The 20,864-nt window shown below is 55.6% G+C and overlaps 2 protein-coding genes across 2 annotated transcripts in view; one reads left to right on the top strand and one right to left on the bottom strand.

Annotated features, from left to right (window-relative positions):
- The window catches only part of SCAP (SREBF chaperone), a 48,225-nt gene extending 28,363 nt beyond the window's left edge, over positions 1 to 19,862 (top strand). The window contains exons 7-23 of the mRNA XM_026044281.1: positions 479 to 651; positions 1,371 to 1,497; positions 6,320 to 6,432; positions 7,020 to 7,114; positions 10,367 to 10,465; positions 11,136 to 11,354; positions 11,870 to 12,300; positions 13,241 to 13,432; positions 14,229 to 14,424; positions 15,024 to 15,139; positions 15,316 to 15,871; positions 17,309 to 17,394; positions 17,850 to 17,932; positions 18,337 to 18,503; positions 19,021 to 19,101; positions 19,311 to 19,517; positions 19,598 to 19,862. Of these exons, the coding sequence (XP_025900066.1) occupies positions 479 to 651; positions 1,371 to 1,497; positions 6,320 to 6,432; positions 7,020 to 7,114; positions 10,367 to 10,465; positions 11,136 to 11,354; positions 11,870 to 12,300; positions 13,241 to 13,432; positions 14,229 to 14,424; positions 15,024 to 15,139; positions 15,316 to 15,871; positions 17,309 to 17,394; positions 17,850 to 17,932; positions 18,337 to 18,503; positions 19,021 to 19,101; positions 19,311 to 19,517; positions 19,598 to 19,843 (3,187 nt within the window). The 3' untranslated portion in view covers positions 19,844 to 19,862. The remainder of the gene's footprint in view (positions 1 to 478; positions 652 to 1,370; positions 1,498 to 6,319; positions 6,433 to 7,019; positions 7,115 to 10,366; positions 10,466 to 11,135; positions 11,355 to 11,869; positions 12,301 to 13,240; positions 13,433 to 14,228; positions 14,425 to 15,023; positions 15,140 to 15,315; positions 15,872 to 17,308; positions 17,395 to 17,849; positions 17,933 to 18,336; positions 18,504 to 19,020; positions 19,102 to 19,310; positions 19,518 to 19,597) is intronic.
- Positions 19,863 to 20,576: 714 nt separating this feature from the next.
- PTPN23 (protein tyrosine phosphatase, non-receptor type 23) overlaps positions 20,577 to 20,864 on the bottom strand; it is an 11,873-nt gene continuing 11,585 nt past the window's right edge. The window contains exon 27 of the mRNA XM_026044261.1: positions 20,577 to 20,861. Within this exon, the coding sequence (XP_025900046.1) occupies positions 20,577 to 20,861 (285 nt within the window). The remainder of the gene's footprint in view (positions 20,862 to 20,864) is intronic.

Raw genomic sequence — 20,864 nt, 5'->3', positions numbered from 1 at the left:
ATTCCCCAAGGATTCGCCTAGGATTTGTAGCACAGCAGTTGAGACTTGCTCTGCTGCTGCCCGTGCAAGAAACCTTCAGCCTCGAGGACTCTTGAGTAGCACCTTTCATGAGCTCTGCTTATGTACAGCTTGGGGGATGTATGAGACTATGTGCTGAGGATGCTCAATTCCCCAGAGCCAGGATTTTTGATGGCAAGGCCTTGCTTTACACAGTTTGGCTGAGTCTTTGTGCTTCTTAGCATTGATTCTTCTTGGCAATGCAGCTCTCTGAGATAGCCACAGATGCGGTGAACGTAGTTTAAGCCAGAGAGGAAGAGACTTAGCAGTCAGGCCTAGAGAGAACTGTGTTTTGCAAGTCTGTATAAAACCATAAAGCATCTTACTAATTGTCCTATAGCCGTAGAGCTCCTCCTTGGAATTGCTTGCTGCTTGTTTGGTACCTCATCGGGCTCATCCTTCTGCCCTCTTCTCACCCCAGGTTCCTCAGCAGCCTCCGCGCTCGCCTCAAGCTGCTCCATCCCAGTCCTAACTGCACCCTGCGAGAGGAGAACATCGTTCACGTGCACTTCAAGGAAGAGATCGGCATTGCCGAGCTGATCCCCCTTGTCACCACCTACATTATACTCTTCGCTTACATCTACTTCTCCACACGTAGGTTTGTGGGCTGGAGCACCCCAAGGGCACAGCAAGCTGAATAGGTGGCCTGCGTGCCCGCCGGGGGGACATGTGTGAGGTGTTGGGGTGCCTTTTCTGCCACTGCATGTAAAGGTTGAGTCCATAGCACTGCTGTCCCCTCTCCTTTCTCCTTTCAAGGTGATGCTGAAGTATCACCATGGCAGAAACCTGGCATGTAGCGAAGCAATGGTCCTATTTATTTGATTTCCATTAAATTTCTTTGCAGCAAGTGCTGTATTTTTCCTCGTGACACCTTTTCTGGTGGTTGCATGGTTCCTGCGTGTTTAAGGGCATGGTAATGACTTTTTCTCCCCTTTGGAGAGACTAGTTGATGCTCAAGAAGATCAAGCACATGTTCTGACCTTTCGGATTTAGCCCTCAGTAGCTACTTTTAAGCTCCTTTCATTCATGCTGCAGTAGTGCTGTGTATGGAACTAGTCTGAGCTGCAAACCATGCTTTCCACTGGGGCCCAGTCCTTGCTGCAGAACCTCTTTAGCAGCCTCTTTGTCCCTTTAGTGTCAGGTACAAAGTATCTGGGAGCTACTGAGACTGAACAGCATCATTTCTGGGCTGCAGGGTAAAAACCTACGTGCTGAAATAAGGGAGCACGAGGATCCCTTGCACTTGATTTTATGTATTATGTGTACGGCGTTTTCTTTGGTTTGCTAATAGAGATTTGCCTTCTGTTTTTCAGGGAAGATTGACATGGTGAAGTCGAAGTGGGGCTTGGCGCTGGCAGCGGTGGTGACAGTGCTCAGCTCCCTGCTCATGTCGGTCGGCCTGTGCACGCTCTTCGGCCTCACGCCTACCCTGAACGGAGGGTATGTTTTCCAGAGCTGATCCTCTCCCCAGAGAGGAGCACCTGGGGGTAAAACCATTTGCAAACAGCTGTTCATTGCCTGCTGCTTAAAATCTAGCAGTTTCCAAGCAAGTTCCTGTAATGTTGTGCGGTTGTTATCAGCCCCTCCTGAGCTGAAGGGCCTTGTGTTTCTCTGCTTGCCAAAAAGTAGCCTTGACTGCTTTGGAGGGCTGTGTTATTGCTTAGCCATGGCCCTGCGCTGCTGGGAGCTGAAAGAATTATTGGGACAACCTTTTAGTCATAAACTCGGTTTGTGCCTTTGCCCCCGTCACTGCGGTTTGTCAGGTCTTCCCTTGACAGGGTTGCTGTTTATGTCACAGTCCATGTTTGTGCTGTTTGATGGAGCTACTGAAGTTCTTTATATTTGTGTTAAATAGTACAGCAAGAAAGCTGCAGTTAGCACCTCTCCCCTACCAAATTCCTCACAGTGCTCATTTCACAAGTGAATGAATTAAAGTCGACTTCAGGATCTTTCTTTTGATTTTTCAGATCCCTTTTCTAAACAGTTAAGGCAGCATCCTCCGTATCTCTTCCCATCTTCCTTCCTCCAGCTTTATATATGGAAATAATAAATGTTTGACCGATGAGGGAGACTCCTGAAAGCTGGTGATAATTTACCAGGAAGCAGAATTAGACTGAGGAATTTATCTCCTAGAAACTAAGCAGGTCTATGAACAATTGGATTCAGAAACTAAACTATTTGTTCCTGTTTTTATTACTGTGGTTTCTATGAGCCTTATTTGTACCTCATGGCCATGTTCTATTGTCCAGCTGTCCACCTGGAGCAGACAGGTTTGATATAAGAAAAAAGACAATATTTGGATGTGGGTGTCACAGGGCTAAATCAATCCAATTGTTCCTCCTATAGAGTGATAGAAAGAAAGGATTAATTCAGTCCTTACTTCTAAAAGCAGATTTCCTGAATTTCTGTGCCTGAAAATGATTGCTCTGACACTTTCCTTTGGGATAGAACCTTCATTCTTGCAATATTTTATAAAAAACTTCTAATTCGACGGCAAGCACTTGAATTCTGTGGTGCTTGGGGTCTTAGGGTACTGAAGGTGAGGTCTCATTGACTTCCAGGGAGTTTGGGCAAGGGAGCACTCTTTTATTGGGTTAATTCTACTCTTTTTACAAATAACCATGTGATGATAATGGTTAATATTCGTTCTGATGTGAGGACTCTGCTGTGAGATTTAACTGCTTAGTACTGTAGGCCTGTGGGCACCAAAGGGCCAAGTGAGGCACCTTAAACATTCCCTTATCCCAAAAGGACCGGAGCAGCCTTTGCATCTCCCCAAGGCTCATCCAAGGCTCCTGCTTGTTCTCAACCTCTGCCACAGGTAGGATCATGCTGCAAGAAAACAACTTGGGTGCAATGAAACCTGAGCAAGTTGTGTAGAGAACAGTTGGGATCACAGGTACCTGAGAGATCCTTTGATTCCCTAATATCTGCCACAGCATTTTTTCCTTAAGTTATCCGGTGCAGAGCTTTTCCAGACACGAGGACAGGGTGCTCTTAGTGTAGCACCAAGCCAGCGGGCTGCATTTGGCCAGGAGGGCCAGATTTGCCTGATTAAACTTTGATTCCCCATTTTTATTTTCTAGCAGGCCCTCCTACATGTGGGTGCGTTTGCTTTTAATGGTACCACTATTCGCCATAAGCCTTTTTTCCTCATTGATTTTTTTCTAAGCTCCTAAAATAAACTTGTTGCTTAGGGATCAGGGCTTGAGTCCTGTGGATATGATATATAAGCTCGACCTGAGTCATTAGTCATGCTCTGCCTGTCTTAGATAGCTTTCACTTATCATAAAACAGATTGCAGATATTAACGGAGTAAAGTAATTGTAGGAGATAATGCAATTATGCGTTATTACATAATGCAATTATACATTAGTCTTATTTTACAGAAGATAAAACTAAGCAAAGAGAGGGGACGTGATCTAGCCAAGAGTGAAAAAAAAGAATAAGTAAGAGGTTAACATTAGTATTTCTGTTGACTCCATTGGGTACTGCCTCAAGCTGTTGTGCAACACCTATTTGAAGCCCTTTTTCAATGTTTTGTTACGACAGAAAACACAGCAAGGGTCTCCTGGCATCTTCCTCAGCCTGGGTATGGAAAACCAAGCTAAGTTTCTGAGCTGTGCTTTGCAGAATGGAAACATTTGGTGTTTGTCCTGCACAGATTTACCTTGCTTTGAAGAAAAGCTAATGCCTTCATGCCTTTTAAACTGCTGGCCGTTAAAAATGAGGCTCTAATTTTAGCTCTAATTGTCAGAGCTAACATTTGCTTAGGATATTCATGTGGCAGCTCGGGTGAGTGCTAGGGAAACTATGATCACGAGTCAGCACAGGTCAGGTTAGGACCTTGAATTTACATCCTGTTCCAGGACCTCAGTAACATGGGAAAGGAGTTTGTGCTCTGTAAGTCATGGAATGGTTGTGGTCAGAAGGGATCGTTACAGATCCCTGCTCCAGGAGGGTCACCTAGAGCCCAAGACCCTGTCCAGGTGCCTTTCGACTGTCTCCAGGGATGGCAACAACACAACCTCTCTGGGCAACCTGTTCCAGCCTTCAACTATCCGCACTGTAAAGAAGCTTTTCCTTATGTTCAGGTGGAGCTCGCAGTGTTTCAGTTTGTGCTCGTTGCCTCTCACCCTGTCACTGGGCACCACTGAAGAGTCTGGTCCCATCCTCTTGACACCCTCCCTTCAGGTGCCTATAGGCATTCATAAAGTCCCCCCTTAATCTGCTCAAGGCTAAACAGGCCCAGTGGTTCCTCCTGGAGAGGTGATGGTTCCTCCATGGTTCCTCATGGGAGAGCTGCTTCATCCCCTTCGCCATCTTCATGCCCTTTGCTGGATTCACTTTTGTAGCTCCATGACTCCCTATCCAGTCTGGAATTGTCAGCACGCTTGCCGAGGAGGCTCGTTGTCCCTTCATGGATCAGTTAAACAATATGGACCTAGACCTGAGCGCTGGGGGACACCAGTTCTGAGGAGGGATCTCCCCTTCTTCAGCTGAATCCACAACAAAAATTTTCCTTCTGGATTTTGCTTCTACTCTATTTCTCTTGCAGTCGAGTCCATAAGATGGACCTTAGTGTGGCATCTCCTTCCTGTCACAGCATCTGCACTAACCTCAGTGCATTCATCTGCCTAAAGACATCTCTAGTACTCAGAGCTGTGCAGGTAACCAGAAGGGACATAAGCTGGGTTCAACTGAGCCAGCGCAATTTACTGCTGCCCAGTAAAAGGAGTGCTCATCTATCCAAGGACTAAGCCTCAGAGCTCAAGTATTGGTGTTATCTGCCTTCCCATCATTTCTAGCTCCTTCTACCTGCAGATCTGCTTGCTGAGGGTAGAAAATGATCATTATGACATGGAAAATGATCATTACTACATCTCAAGTGACAGCCTCCTCTGCGTGCTCCAGTAATACGCTATTGCTGCAAAAATCTGCACCTTGTCTGCACACAGCCCTGGCCCCTGGCTCCCGGCTCCCCGCGTGGCACCACTCCCGAGCCCGCCCGCTTCGCTGGCCTCATCTTCACCCCCTCTTTCCTGGGAGCAACCCGCAGGCATCCGAGGAAGGCTCAGGGTTGGTTTTATGGAGGTGGGAGGCTTGTCATTTGCTTTTGGGCTATTTTGGCCTGCTCTTTGTTCAAGGAATCGATTGGAATGAAGCAGCGGAGCGAGCAGCGGTTCCAGGCAGGTGTTTTCCCCCAGCTGAGCGTTTCTGCTGCGGGCTGGTGACAGCTACATGGCAGCTACAGGGCTGCAAATCCTGCTGCAGCCGATGGCAGCGGCTGGAGACGCGCAAAAGCGGCCGTGGGCCAGATGCTCCTCGAGCCTTATGGCACCAAACTGCAGTTGTTCTTCTGAAACCCTCTAATTTAGCTGCCTTTCCAGGTAGGACTTGGCCAGGAGGTGTGTATGGATGCATCACGGATCTGCACAGACCAGCACAAATCCCTCCTGAAAAGAAAGCGTGATTATTTTTGTCCAAGTTTTGCTGGAGGGAAAGCAAGAGAATTTTTGTCCTTGTTTCGTGCCAGAGCATTTCCCAGCCTTCTTCCCTCCTCCCTCTCACTGCTCTGGGCTGTGTGTGTTCCAAAACAGGAAGAAAAGGTGAAGGGCAAGCAAGAGAGCTGAACAAGGTCAGCGTGGGCACCTTGCCTGGGCTTAATCTTGGGAATGTCCTGCAAGGCACCTCCGTTGCCGGGTGTGTTCTTGAGCCTTGGGTAGAGATGATCCTCAGTGGAATTTAGTCTGTAACTTCCACAAATGTTTTGTTCAATGTGATGCTCAGCTGCAGTTCTGCAGGATTTTCGTCGATGGTGCCTAGACTTGATCTCTGTCCTTGGGTTCTGATCTTGTTTTGCTGCCTGCGGCTCAAAGGGCTCCTTTATGAAGGACTTTATGAAGGACCTTGTCGTGCACCTCTTTCTCCACCAGATGCTCTTGAGACTCTTAGAGAGTCGCTGGCCTGACCCTGCAGAGCACAGAGACTCGTGGTAATGGTCTGCAATGGCCATTTGTCAGAAAAACAAACATGCATTTACAGAAATGTTAGCATTTGCCCAAAACAGATGAAACACACCACGCTCCCTTCATCATGGATGACTCTTGCATGAGGGGGGATAGGGCTAAGAGCAATGAACAGAGTTTCCCGGCCTCTGTGGAGGCCTCTTGGCCTTGTTGTGTACTTATTGCTTAATTTGCATCCTTCCATACTTTATCATTAATGCTCCCATTCCCCATTCTGGTTCTCTTTCCTCCAGAGAGATCTTCCCGTACTTGGTTGTCGTGATCGGCCTGGAGAACGTGTTGGTCCTCACCAAGTCCGTTGTCTCGACTCCCGTTGACCTGGAAGTGAAGCTCCGCATTGCCCAAGGTGGGCATGAAAACGGGGGGTCACCTAAGAAGCTGGAGCTGGGCAACGGGGTGAATTCCAGCCTGCTCAGAGGACTGTGTGTATTGGATTGCATGGGGAATATGTGAAAAGGTGCAAATTGGAAAAAAAAATGTGTATCTCAACGTCAGAAAAGAGAGATTTTGGAATGATTCCCAGTGAACACAAAAGTGTCCAATTTTAAAGGATTCTGTGCAGTTTCTACCCTGGCAGAGAACGGGGCTCAAAAGCTCAGCAGGCTCCTAAACTTATGAATCCCTCTACTGTACTTTTACATGCTTAAACTAGGGCAGTTTTGTGAGCTGAGAGCCACCCTGAGCTCTCTTTATAGCTAACCATCATCTGATACAGACTCTGGACTCTCTAGGCCATTTAAGTGGCTTAAAAATAGGCGTCCAGAATCGATGAGATCAATTGTAGCTCCAAAATGCCTTTTTGGGGGTCTGTTAGCTGTAGATGTCTAATTCTAAAAAGAGAAAGAGCAATCCAGTGCGGAGTGCTCAGAGCTCAGCTCATGCCTGTCCCCCAGCAAGCAGCCTCTTAGTCTCTCCGCGTGGTCTTTCTCTTAGGCTTGAGCAACGAGAGCTGGTCCATTATGAAGAACATGGCCACGGAGCTCGGGATCATCCTCATCGGCTATTTCACCCTCGTCCCAGCCATCCAGGTGAGCGGGGCCCCCCACTTTGCGGGTGGCTGGATGTGACAGGGGCTCGTTGTCACTGTGAGGGTGCAGGGCTCATGCTCTTCTGTCCCCTCTGGGGACAACCGAGCTGTTTAAGAGCACGCGGCTGCCTCTCAGGGCTGCAAGCAGCTCAGACCCTCAATCCCTGCCCTCCTTGGGGGCTTTTATCTATGGCTCTTGGGATCTGCAGGAGCTTTTGGGCTTATGGTGCTGCTTGGAGTGTCTCCCTGGTGTAACTGAGAGGATGGAGGGCAAGGCAGGAGGAAGGAGCTACGTGCTTGATGTCAAGGTAGCCACAAATAGAGCAGCAAATCGTGGCCTCTCACACCTTTGCTTTAACCTATGAATCTATGAATCATAGAATCTATGGTTCTATGAATCTATGAACCTCGAGTTGCTGCCTCATGAGACAGAATGCCATCGAAGTGACGAACATGCCTTTCCCTGGGGTCGCCCTTGACTCGTGTCCGTGCTTCTGTAGCAGAAGAAACATCCCTGGGAGAACTGGACGCTCACAGGCAGGTTTATGAAGGGAGCTGTGCGGTTTGCAGCATCCTGCTCCAGCTTCAGCTCACCTCTAGGACCAGTTTTTGCCTCTTTAGAGTAGGCTGGTGGGCTTTAGAGTAGGCTGGTGGGCTTTAGAGTAGGCTGGTGGTCTTTCTGGGGCTGCGTAGTTTTGGTGGCTGCTGCTCATCTCCCATGTGCCACTTTATCCTCCCTGCAGAGGAGGAGGGAGCCCTGGGCAGGAGCCTCAGTGCCTTGATGCTGATGTGGGGCTGTATGTTCCTGTGTGCTCTCAATGCCCAGGAGAACCTCAGCCTGCTCATCCTGGAGCTAGGGGAGTCTGCGCTCAGCACCTCAGATGAACCACTGTCTTTTTTTACCTCTTTAGGTAGAAAAAGCCCAAATGAGGTTGTGTTCAGGTTGGTATGGAGACCTTGACAGCACCAAACTCAATGCGGCGCCAAGAGGGTGTCTCTTCTCTTAGGAGCCACCACAGTTGGTGCAGGAACCAACTCTGGATCTGGTCGAGACCAAACGAGAGGGCTCCTTGGGCTCGCCTGTGGCCCCACTGCAGTTACTAGGACCTGATTTTCACTCGCTTGAGTCTCTGCAGCTGCTGGCACCCCAGACACATGCAGGTCCCTCTCACCTCTGGTCCAGGTTGCTGGCATTTGGACCTCCACGTGGAGTGTCCTCACCCAGCAACACACTTAGAAGGGAGTTTAGTGAGGAGACAGGCACGGGGCATGGCAAGCGTGCTAACCAGCACCCTCTTCACCCATAAAATGGCCCATTTTATCCCTTTATACCTTTGTTTTTCTGCTCTTGTTCCTCTCCCAAGCACCTAGCTACCCTCCTTTCCCTGCCTTTGATCTACCCACTAAATATCCCCTAACAAATCTCGTGCAATCCCCAAAAAAACTCTCCACCTACACCCCATTACGTGTCCCGTGTCCCTAGGGAGCCTCCCCGTTGACTGTTTAAGGCCCTGTATAAGTAGGTGGAGGAACAGCCCAGGGCTGGATGTCTGCTCAGAGGAGGAGATGGCACCGTCTGCTCAGGGCAACGTCACCGGCTGGACCGGCTGGAGGGTTTTCGGACCCTCTGGAGAATTTTGGGACCCTCTGGAGGGTTTTAGGACCATGGATTTCGACCGTGGATGGGCCATCCTGCCTTTCCCTGGATGCTGTTTCCCAAAGGGAAGGCCCTGGCAGCGACGCTGTCCTTGCATTGCCCGGTCTGTGTCCCTGGGAGCGAAGGCCCCGGCGCAGATCCCGCGTTGGGCTCCGCTGCGGAGGCCGAGGTGCCCTTGAGATAGGCAGCGAGCTGGCACAAAGCCCCCGGTGCCCTTTGCTCCAGCTTGGCAGCGGGGCAGCCCTCGACGCGCTCCGTTACGGAGTCAGACGTGGACATGCAGCAAAGGGAGGCACTTTGGGCTGGAGGTTGTTGGGCACCCCAAGGGCTGGGATGGACCTGCTGCTCCGGGGAGCCCCGTCCCGCCCTCGCTCAGGGCTTGGCCACGGCGTGTCAGGATCCCCGTGTGAGCTTTCCAGGGCGAGTGCTCCCGTTCCTAATCCTAAGTGGAATTAAAGGCGGCATCAGCAGAATTAATCTCTGTATCTGCCGAGCCCGCCGTTCGCGGGGTCTGTGTTTGCCGGGGCGCGGGTGAAATGCGGGTGAACATCGCTTGCCTTTTACTTTTCTTCCCTGGCAGAGGGCCCTGTGTGAACATCTTCATGCATCCCTTGGGAAAGCTCCAGCCCGACGTGGGGAAGGAGCTGCGGAGAGGCAGCAGGGCCCGAGCAGCCGCTTTGGGCAGCTGCTGGGGGACATTTGGGAGCTGCTGCCCTGCGGATTATCTCGTTTTGTGCTACGCTAATCTTTAAATACCAGGCCTAGTTAAATACCAGGCGTAACACAAGCGTGTTTGAGAACAGTTTGGAGAGAAGGGGGAAGCTTCAAGGTTTGGGGGGAGCTTTGGGGCAGCCTTGGGCTCTTGTCACTTCACGCTGCTTAGCCTGGCCCCTGGCCTTGCTCCAGAGGCCGGAGCAGGCACGGAAAGGAGGAGGAGGAAGGAAAGGACCCGTTGAGGCTCCGCTCCTGCCTCCCGGGAGGCTGGATGTGTCCCGGCTCGGCACGCGAGGCCGCCGGGGGCACCAGCTCCCTCCTGCAAGTGAGAACCCGGTCCTTGCTGAGCAAAGCCCAAGGGTTTTGCTCGCACTTAGACTCTTGATCTCTCCATGTTTGCCAGCTCTTTCCGAGCTCCTGGCAGGAATTTGTCCCCCAAGGGGCAGAACTCCCAAATCCGCAGGAATTCTTGCGTTATTTTGCAGCTGTGAAGAGCAGGGTGGGAGAGGAGGAGCTGCTGGCACCGCCGGGGATTAGCAGAGCGTGGTTGCTTGGCAGGGATGAGCCGGATGCCGGCTGCCTTCCAGTTACTCCTCACATTTATTGCACGGTTCTTTCCAGCCCTGTTGCTCTGTTGGCACCTGCTGGCAAAGCAGAGCATTGCAGAGGGGTTTGGCATACAAGTAAATATGTTTGTGAACTCTCAAATGGACATTTGGAAGCACTAAACGCCTAACAATCGCCAAAAAAACACTGATAATAAGGATTGTCCCCCAGGCCTGCACTCGGGGCAGGATCTCGCTCGGTTGCTCTGCTCCTGAAGCCGAAATTCTCCTGCTGCCCTGCAGTTCCCTCCCTAATACACGTGTGTGCTGCCCGCAGGAGTTCTGCCTCTTTGCCGTCGTTGGCCTCGTCTCCGACTTCTTCCTGCAGATGTTGTTCTTCACCACGGTGCTGTCCATCGACATTCGCCGCATGGAGGTGAGGAAGGCAGGCTCCTTGCTTGCGTTTCTCCGCCCTAGGCTGCTTTGGGGGTAGCTTAGCCTTGGATTTTCAGTCTTACACAGCTCAGTTTTCTCCATGGGTAAGATCCAGGGCAATTCCTGCTTGGTTACACACACACACAGGGGTGGGAATAGGATATATGAGGAAACAAGGCACTCTCAGGGAAATCACAGAATCCCAGAAGGGTTGAGGTGTGAAAGGGCCTGTAGGGATCATCTAGTCCAAGTAGGCTGGATCTACTTGGATCCAACTTGGATAGTAGTAGTAACTATCCTACTTGGATAGTAGTAGGATCATCTAGTCCAGCCTCCCAAGGTTGAGGTGGGAAGGGGCCTGTAGGGATCATCTAGTCCAAGTAGACTGGATCTACTTGGATCCAACTTGGATAGTAGTAGTGACTATCCTACTTGGATAGTAGTAGGATCATCTAGTCCAGCCTCCCAAGGTTGAGGTGGGAAAGGGATCATCTAGTCTAGATCATCTAGCCAAGCAGCGACACCCAGAGCGCGGGGTCCCTCTCGTGAGCGTGGGGTCGTTGGGAAGAATCATGATAATGAACAGATGAACGTGATAATGAACAGATGGGGGCCAGAAGGGACCCGCGGGGGTCCCGCCGTGCCCCGACACGCGCCCTCCTCTCTGCCAGCTGGCCGACCTCAACAAGCGGCTGCCGGCCGAGGCGTGCCTGGCGGCGGGCAAGGCGAGCGGGCGCGCGGCGCGCCACGAGCGCCCGCCGGCGCTGCGCCCCGCCACGCCGCACACCATCACGCTGCAGCCCTCCTCCTTCCGCAACCTGCGCCTGCCCAAGAGGCTCCGCGTCATCTACTTCTTCGCCAGGACGCGTCTGGCACAGAGGCTCATCATGGTACGTGGTTATCCGGGGCCTTTTCCCCTTGGACACTGTCCGAACCCAAAGGTGCTTGCAGAGGGAAAACATGCCCAGAGTTTTCAGGTTGTTCCCCTGCAAGACTTGCAGGGTTCTGATATCTCCCCTCTGCACGGGTTATCTCCAGAATCCTTTGCCTGGCATCTGGGTGGTGGTAGAAGCCCCTGGTAACTGCCTTGAGATATTTTTCCACAAGCAGATTTTTAGAGCTTTAAATATTTAGGGAATTTTTAGGGAATTCAATATTTTGATGCTGGAATAAAGATGTGGAGATGTTTGGCTACACAAAACCTAGAAGGCTGGCGTAATTGCAGCGTTTAAAGCAGTTACTGCCCCAGCTTGCCCTCCCCTTCCCTCTTCTGGACCTTGCTGCTCTGTAATGGAAGGGCAGGAATGTCCCTGTCCCTTGGCTTCCACACAGGAGCAACCCAGGTGCTGGAGGGGCAGAGCCCAAAGACCGTGTCCCAAACGGGCTTGTTGTTCCCTCTGCGCAGGCTGGGACGGTGATCTGGATCGGAATCCTGGTGTACACGGACCCCGCCGGCCTCCGCACCTACCTCACGTCGCAGGTCACGGAGCAGAGCGCGCTGGGGGACGCCGGCCTGCCTGCCATGCCCGTTCCCGGCGGCGTCCTGCCCGCGGGGGACCCCAAGATCGATCTCTCCGTCTTCCCGTCGGACGCCGTGCTGCTCTCGGAGAACCAGAGCCAGCAGCGCGAGCAGAAGCCGGGGCTGGACTCGCTGAGCAGCCTGGAGACGAGCCAGCACACGTGGGCCCACGGCGCGGAGGGCAGAGGGAACGGGCCGGAGCTTGGAGCCGAGGCCGAGGTCACCTGGGGAGCCGAGGATGAGGAGATCTGGAGGAAGCTCTCCTTTCGCCACTGGCCCTCCCTCTTCAGCTACTACAATATCACGCTGGCCAAAAGGCAAGTGGGCCGGGGCCCAGTGCCCCGAGCACTTGGACATCCCCAGAGTTGCCTCCAAGGGTTCCCCCCGTCCTCAGTCTTTTGTCCTTGTGGTGCAGATACAATTTGCATTCACATTTCTCTGTAGCAAAAGAGACTTCAGAAGGAAACTCTTAAATCAGGCCCTTCTGCCGGGCTCCGCAGGGCAGCGCGTCTGAGAGCAGAGCTTCCTGCTCCTCTCTGGCACGTTACCTGCTTGTTGTCCTTCTGAGAGATGACACCTCTTGGAGCCAGCATGTTTGAAAGGCTGTGAAACAGCCCTTGTGAAACAGGGATAATACAGTAGAGAGACAGAGGTATCTGGTGAACAAAGTTCTTGGCAACAACCTCTGGCGTGCAGGAAACTGGAGCCGAGTGCTCCAAGGATCCTTCCTCACATCCCTCTGACACTCAGCTGAGCTCATTCTGCCGTGGGCTCTTGGTACCTCTTCCACAGAGGGAGGATTTAAGCTTAGCCTCGTTGGACCTGGGAAAGCTCTTTGCAGAAAGGTACTTCAACGGAGGCATTTTGTGGAGTCTTGGAATCATAGAATCCTTAAGGTTGGAAGGGACATTTGGAGATCACCTAGTCCAACCCCCCTGCACATGCAGGGTCACCTGGAGCACATGGCACAGGGTTGTGTCCAAGCGGGTCTTGAAGATCTCCAGAGAAGGAGACTCCACCACCTCTCTGGGCAGCCTGTGCCAGGGCTGTTTCACCCTCACAGTTAAGAAATTTGTCCTTAAGTTTGCTTTATAATTCCAAAAAATCCTGTCCTGGGAATGCATATATACAAATGCATCGTTTGGCTGCTGGTGGGAAGCCGAGTTGGATGAGGATTATCCTTAGGATGAGGATTATTATTAGGATTTTTCACCCTCCCGCGGTTCCTAAGCTGCTGCTGCCTTTGCCTTCCTGCAGATACATCAGCATCCTTCCCGCCATCCCGGTGACGCTGTACCTGAATCCGCAGGAGGCCCTGGAAGTGCGGCACCCCCAGGAGGCGAGGCGCTACCACCCATTCCCGGCGCCCGCCGGCAGCCCCGACGCCCAGGCGCCGCCCGAGCCAGGCCCAGCCAAGGTGCAGGGGCACCGGGACGTCACCCTCTACAAGTGAGAGCCTTGGCTCGTTGCCTTCTGTCCCTGCTGGGAAAAAGGAGGATGATGGAAAACGTTCCTGAAGCTCCCATGCCAAATCCGTAAAGCTCAGGGCACTCCAGCTCTGCTCGCATGGCACCACATTGAGGGTTCAGGGCACTGGCCCAGGTCGCTGGTGCACGTTGCACCTCGCTGCTCTGAAGGGCAGTTATTTTCCAGTATATATCGGTGACAAGGACACACAGACACGGTGACTGTACTTGGTGACTTGGCACCGGTATTCGCAGGGTGTTGGTTACCGTCCGGTAACCGTTGTGCCGTTAGTCCAAGCTTTGATGGGTCAAAACTGCGTTTTAATTGGGTGACTTGGTGGTGTTAAAACCATGTGTTATTCCAGCAACCATGTAGTAAAGGGCCTAACACCGGGCAATAAGGCCGGGACTTGTTCTTTGGGAATAAATGAATGAATGTCCCAGTTGCAGAACAATTCCTTGGGCATTTGACAAAGCTCCCATTCAACAAGGAATTCCCTTTCCTGCTGCCAGGCTCCCAGCCTGCCTCCTGCATGTACGTTCTTCAGAGGCTCTGCTGAACACATTGATCCCTATCTAGGGTTTTTTTCTTACTGCCTTAATTATTACATGCTTTTCTTCTTAAAAAGCCTAAATATCTTGTTGAAATTGATACCTTCTTATTAAAAAAACAAACCGAAACATTCAATTTTCCGGAAATGGGGATAGTTTGTTGGAAATTTTTCTCAGTTGAGAAGTGGAGCTGAGCTGATAACGAATGTCTCCGTGTCTCCCTTCAGGGTGGCCGCGCTGGGTCTGGCCGCGGGCATCATCCTGGTGCTGCTGCTCTTCTGCCTGTACCGGGTGTTCTGCCCCAAGAACTACGGGCAGAACGGGCACAGCCGGAGGAAGAGGGGGGACCTGCCCTGTGACGACTACGGCTACTCGCCGCCCGAGACCGAGATCGTGCCCTTGGTCCTCAGGGGCCACCTCATGGTAGGTCAGCGGGCACGGGTGTTTTCCTGTGACTGTTGGCGGTCAGGTGAGTGGTGGTACAGTGTAATACAGCCTTGGAGGGCTCCCAACAGGCGGACGCTGTGCGGCTGCAGCGTGGGCACCGCCGCACCAGGGTGCCTGGAGGACTTCTCTATTATATCCTGTGAAACTCCGAGTGTTTCACTGTTATCCCCATCTCAGGCAACGGTTGCCCTTCCCTAGCTGGGCAGATCTGCCCTTCTTCGGGGTGGCCTGAGGCTGCTTTTTTAATGCCCAGTGAATTGTCCTTTTCTGATGCTTCCCAAAGGCTGCGGATAAGTTTGAGCTATTAAATGTTTCCACTGTTAGAGGCATCCTCAGGTTGCACAATGCACACAAACCGTCCTGTTCCCTGTCTGTATCTGTATGAGCTGCTAAACCAGCCATGTAGTTTGGCCTTAAATTTATCATCTAGTTAGTTAGCCTTGGAGAAAGGTGGCTGTAGGAATCACAGAATCCTTAAGGTTGGAAGGGACCTTTAGAGATCATCTAGTCCACGTCACCCAGAGTGTGTAACTCCCGGTGCCGCAGGCTCAGCTCTGCTTCTTCTTCCCTGCCAGGACATCGAATGTCTCGCCAGCGACGGGATGCTGCTCGTCAGCTGCTGCCTGGTGGGCCAGATCCGCGTGTGGGACGCTCAGACCGGAGACTGTCTCACTGTTATTCCCAAACCAAGGTACGTGGCTTCTCTGCCAGCGCAGGCAAATACGTGCTGGTCCTTACGGAACTGCTGCTCACCAGCTGGGACAAACCCAGCCGTGAACAAGGAGCCAGCCCAGGGCTTGGTGCCTCTTGCTCCCCGCTGGCACCCCGCTCACACAGCCTCCTAATTCCTGCTCGCCGCCCTTGCAGGTTGCGAAGAGACAGCAGCGGCATTTTCGATTACCAGGAGAGCTGGGAGCAGAGCCCGGAGGGCAAGAACGGCCTGGATGACTCCTTGGAGAACGGCCACCAGCTCAAGAGGCTGCTGAGCCCGCCGCAGCCTCCGCTTTTCTGCGACCAGCCGGACCTCACCTCCCTCATCGACACCAACTTCTCGGAACAGGTGAAGGTGGCCGAGTCGGAGCCGCGGCTCCGCGCCGTGGGCGCCCGCCACAAAGCCGCTGGCTACGATTTCAGCAGCCTGGTGAGCAAGGTGTACGAAGAGCAGAGCACTTCCAACTGCCTGAACTTGGGCGGCCTCCCGGCCCCGCACGGCCAGGCCAGCTTCTGCGTGGGGCCGGGCAGCGCCCGCTCCGAGGAGGGAGGCTGCAGCGGCCGCAGGAGGAGCCTGGGCGATGAGGCTTGCCCTGCGTTTGACAAGGCCTCGCCCGTTTCTTCCTGGGGGGGAGACTTGGAAAGCTCCGTGTGGAGCCTGGACCTGCAGGGCAACCTCATTGTGGCCGGCCGGAGTAACGGGAAGCTGGAGGTGAGCAGGAGGGGACGGGCGGCTCTCAGCGTTTGGGCTTCATTCCTGTTCAGAACAGAACAACTATCAGGTTGCAGAGTCTACTCTGACTTGCAATCAGTTTTTTAATGTATTTGAGGCAGCGTTTCCTTGGAGCGGAACAGAATCATGGAATCATGGAATCCTTAAGGTTGAAGGGACCTCTAGAGATGACCCAGTCCATGCCCTGCACACGCAGGGTCACCTGGAGCAGGTGGCACAGGGTGGCACCCAGGCGGGTTTGGGAGGATCCCCGGAGCAGGAGCCTCCCCAGCCTCCCTGCCCAGCCCATCCCAGGGCTCTGGCACATTCACTGTCCAGAATTTTTTCCTTAAGTCCCTATGGCACTTTTAGTGCTTCAGTTTGTGGCCATTTCCTCCATTTCTATCAGTAGCCACCACTGAAACGAGGCACTTTTTGCTCATCTTCTTTTCTGGTTCTTGAGTGACAAATATTTTATTTCAAAGGAGCTTCTCAGTGCAGGGAAAAAGATATTTTAGTTGGTGTTAAACTGGAGCAGCCCTCGCTGAGACTGACGGAGCACCAAGACTGGCCTGGCAGTGGGCAAAGCTGCCGCCCGGCCCTGCCACAAAGCGGGCAGGAGTTCCGCAGGAATTAGTATCGATTTTCAAGTACATTCTAATTGGATTTATAAATCTCCTTAAATTCAATTGTCCCGTTCAAATGTCTAATCAGAAACTTCCAGAATTAATTTAGCTAAATTTAAAATTAGATTTTTTCACTTTGAAAATAAACGCGGGGTTTTTTTTTTTTAGTAAATGCATTTTCAAATTAAATTTTCAGTGATGTTTGGCCTGTTTTTCCTGAGCAGCGTAGGAACAACTCGGGCTCTTCCCTCTTCCCACAGGGCCACAGGCCGGAGATCTCACTGCATTTTTTCCCCTTTTTTTCAAACATGTTTTGGAGCTCAGGGCTTCCCGGGCTCCGTCTTAAGCCCCAGCGCGAATCCTGGTTCCAGTCATCCTGAATCAGGGATCAGGTCCCCGATCAGGTCATCCTGGATCAGGTTCCAATCATTCCTGGATCCAGGAATCCTGGTTCCTGGGGCTGGGAGTGAGGAGGGGCTCACGAGGGCCCCACTTCCCCTCCCTTCCCCTCCCAGCACAAAACCCACTTCAAACTCCACAAAATCTTGACTAAAATACCATTTATTGGCATGAACTTGAGAAGATTTTTGCTCTTTGGAGCCCATATGGGATTTCCGTAGAGGGAAGCGATTGTGTCCATGGGATCTGGCAAAGAAAGGGCTGCTCACATGAGCTGGAAACGATGCCAAGCGGGAGCTGCCGGCACCTCGCTGCTCCGGCCGCGTTTGTCCCGGAGCCGGGAGGCTCCCGGCGCCGCCCCCGCGTTCCCGGGGCGCTCCCGCGGCCGGTGACGCTTCCCTGCTCTTCCCAGGTGTGGGACGCCATCGAGGGCACCCTGCGGAGCAGCAACGAGGAGGGTCAGTCCGGCATCACGGCACTCGTGTTCCTCAACAACAGGTATGGGCGGCCCGGCCGGTGGCCCTTGCCGGGGGGAGGACACGGGGTGGCAGCTCTGATGCTCCTGCCACCATGGAGCAGATCCACGTGGGAACGGAGGCAGCTGGGCAGCCTCTTCCTTGCCCTGCGGCCTCCTCTCAGGCAGAGCGTGGCAGAGCCAGACTTTGCAGGTCTTGTGCTGCAGACCTGGTCTGGTTTTGGACCCGCATTCCATCATTCCGGTAGCTGAATGTCCAGAGTTATTCAGGGCTGGGAGATGGAGCCTTCGGGTTTCCTCTTTCAACGCGTTTTTGCTGCTGTCCCAAAGACATTCCCAGCCGCTGCTTTGTTTGGGGTCCCACAGCGTAATTCCCAAGCTCCTGAGGAGTGTCCCAGCACCGGGGTGGCCCTGGTGGCCCCGGGCAGCGGGACGTGGCCGGGGCTGGTGCGTCTCCTCACCCCGGCCTTCCCCCCAGGATCGTGGCTGCCCGCTTGAACGGCTCCTTGGATTTCTTCTCGCTGGAAACACACACGGCCTTGAACCACCTGCAGTTCCGAGGTGAGCAGGCGCCGCGGAGCCTTCGCCTCTGCCTGCCTCCCATTCCAGTAGCTCCACCCAAAAACAAGCCCCCAAAGGCCAAAGCTCCCGTGTGGGGTGCCAGGGAGGTGCCATGGGGAAGTGAGGAGACCTTGGGGAAGGGAAGAACCACGGCTGGTGGTTCTGCAGAGCTGGGGAGCTCGGCCCCGGCCTCCTTGGCCTCCCAGTTCTGGCTCCAGCTCTGGGCCAGGTCCCACTTTGGGCACCCCGAGCCCTGGGTGCTCCGCACGTAGAACCAGGCTTGGACAGAAGCGTCTCCTGGTTCAGTGTCCATGAAGGCCCGGCGGGTCCGGCCGGGCGGAGGCGGCCGTGGCCGCCCCGGCGCGTGCTGCTCGCAGCCGCTGAGCCCCACGTGCCGCCCGCAGGCACCCCGAGCAGGAGCAGCGCCGCGGCGGCGCCCGCGCCCGCCAGCAGCGACGGCGTCCGCTGCCAGCTCACGCACACCGTGTCCTGCGCCCACCACAAGCCCATCACGGCGCTCAAGGCCGCGGCCGGGCGCCTCGTCACGGGCAGCCAGGACCACACGCTGCGGGTAGGGGGGCTGCTGGGCCCCGGGGGGCTCTTTGGGGGGGACACGAGTGGGGGGCACACCCGGCTCCAGGACCCTGCGTCGTTGCTGCTGGAGGCCGATGCCGGCCGCTCCGGTGTCCGCACCCGCGGTGCCCACCCGGCTGCCCGCGGCACCGCGAAAGGTCTTGGCATCGCGCTCAGAGCTTGCGAGGCTCTTGCTGGGGGGGCAGGGGGGCTCCTGGGGAGCGAGGCCGGGGGCTGCAGGGCCCGTCCTGCCCTTGAGGACGGCCACTTCACCTGGTGGGAGGCACCCGGGCCTAGGGAGGCCGTTGGCCTCCGCACCGCATTGTCCGGAGAGGCTGCGGGGCCGCCAGCCCTGCGGCTACGGGACCCCCCGCGTGGAAGCGGCCCTGGGCACTCGGCTGCGAGGCTCCGTCACCAGGACACGAAGGGCCGGGATGTCCCTTCCCTGTGGCGCGCGGTGGCCCCGGCAGCCGCCTCACGGCTCCGTGTCCCCCGTCCCTGTCCCCTCCCCGCAGGTGTTTCGCCTGGAGGACTCGTGCTGCCTCTTCACGCTGCAGGGCCACTCGGGGGCCATCACCGCCGTCTACATGGACCAGGTGGGTGCAGGGCAGGCTCTGGCTGTGCCCTCCACAGGACCCCGGAGCTGGGCAGTCCCGGAGAGCAGAGCCAGGCGCCCGAGGCCGGAACCGGCCCCGTGCGGTCCCCCCGACACCCCCTCCTGGGGAGGGTCTCATGGCCTTGGGGGGTGCCCCGTGTGCGCGGGGCCGCGCGGGTGCAGGACGGGCTCCCTCCCCGTCCCCTGCAGACCATGGTGCTGGCGAGCGGCGGCCAGGACGGGGCCATCTGCCTCTGGGACGTGCTGACGGGCAGCAAGGTGAGCCACATGTACGCCCACCGCGGGGACGTCACCTCGCTCACCTGCACCGCCTCCTGCGTCATCAGCAGCGGCCTCGACGACGTCATCAGCATCTGGGACCGCAGCTCGGGCATCAAGCTCTACTCCATCCAGCAGGTGAGGCTGGGGACGTGGTGGGGGGCAGCAGCCCCCGGGGGGGCTCCCGGGGGTCCCGCTGACTCCCGCCCGCCGCACAGGAGCTGGGCTGCGGCGCCAGCCTGGGCGTCATCTCCGACAACCTGCTGGTGACGGGCGGCCAGGGCTGCGTCTCCTTCTGGGACATCGGCTACGGGGACCTGCTGCAGACCGTCTACCTGGGCAAGAGCAACGAGTCGCAGCCGGCGCGCCAGATCCTGGTGCTGGAGAACGCCGCCATCGTGTGCAACTTCGGCAGCGAGCTCAGCCTCGTCTACGTGCCCTCCGTGCTGGAGAAGCTGGACTGAGCGCGGGGCCTCCTCAGCGCTGCCTCCTCCTCCTCCTCTGCTGCCTCCCGAGGCGGCAGCAGCAGCCGGGGGGGCCCGCCCGGGGCAGGGGGGCTGCCAGGGCCCGGAGGGGCGTTCAGGGGGCGGCAGCTCCGCGCCGCAGTCCCGCCTGCCCTATTTATTTATGTGCTGTATATAGTTATTTATTACGGCAGGAGCCCCGGCAGCCTCCCGCCTCGCTCCTTAGCCCGGGCTGCAGCAATAGCACCTTCCTCCTCCTCCTCCTCCTCGTGCGGGGTCGGCGGGGGAGGAAGGAGCCTCTTCTCAGGTTGGGGCCTCTGTCCGTCCCCCCGCTCCCCAGGCCGGGGGCGGAGGCAGCCCCGGGGAGGAGGCAGCGGAGGCCGAGGCGGGAGGCCGAGGCCCCGGAGCGGCTTCAGCCCCTGCCCGCGCGTGGCCTTAGCCCCGCCGTGCGCTTTGGACCGCGCGGCGGACGCTTTTTTGTACCGGACTCTCCTTTTATACCGTGTACCGAGACGCGGGCAGTAAACGCGACTAACAGGAGCGGTGCCGCGGCCTCGCTGTCGCCGCCGGGCCCCGCGGCGCCGGCTCACGCCTTTATTGGAGCAGCCAAGAGTCACTGGGGAGCTGGGGGGGGGCGCCCCCGGGCCCCCATTACACCCGCACGGCCCCGGGGCCGAGGCTCCTGCACCCCCTGCCCACCGCCCCCAGCGCCGGGCGCTGCCGCCCGCCCCCCTCACGTCTTGTTGAGGCTCCAGAGCGGGTCGAGGAGGCTGAGGGGGTCGTCGGCGGCCGGCGGCCCGCGCAGCCCCTCGCCCGCCTGCGCCTGCAGGAAGTTCTGCTTGTTCATGCGCTGCTTGCCCTTGAGCGCCGCGTCCAGCGTGAAGGCCTCGGGCGTGAGCGACGCCAGCAGCTCCAGCGAGGAGGAGGAGGAGGAGGAGGCGGCCGAGGCCGCAGCGGGGACGGGGGCGGCCGCGGGCGCCGCCGCCGCGGGGGGCAGCTCGGCCACGTGGTTGCTGCTCTC

Source organism: Nothoprocta perdicaria, unplaced genomic scaffold (assembly GCF_003342845.1).
Source record: "Nothoprocta perdicaria isolate Ctin4 unplaced genomic scaffold, notPer1 scaffold_357, whole genome shotgun sequence".
NCBI lineage: Eukaryota > Metazoa > Chordata > Aves > Tinamiformes > Tinamidae > Nothoprocta > Nothoprocta perdicaria.
This window is presented reverse-complemented; position numbering and strand designations above follow the sequence as displayed.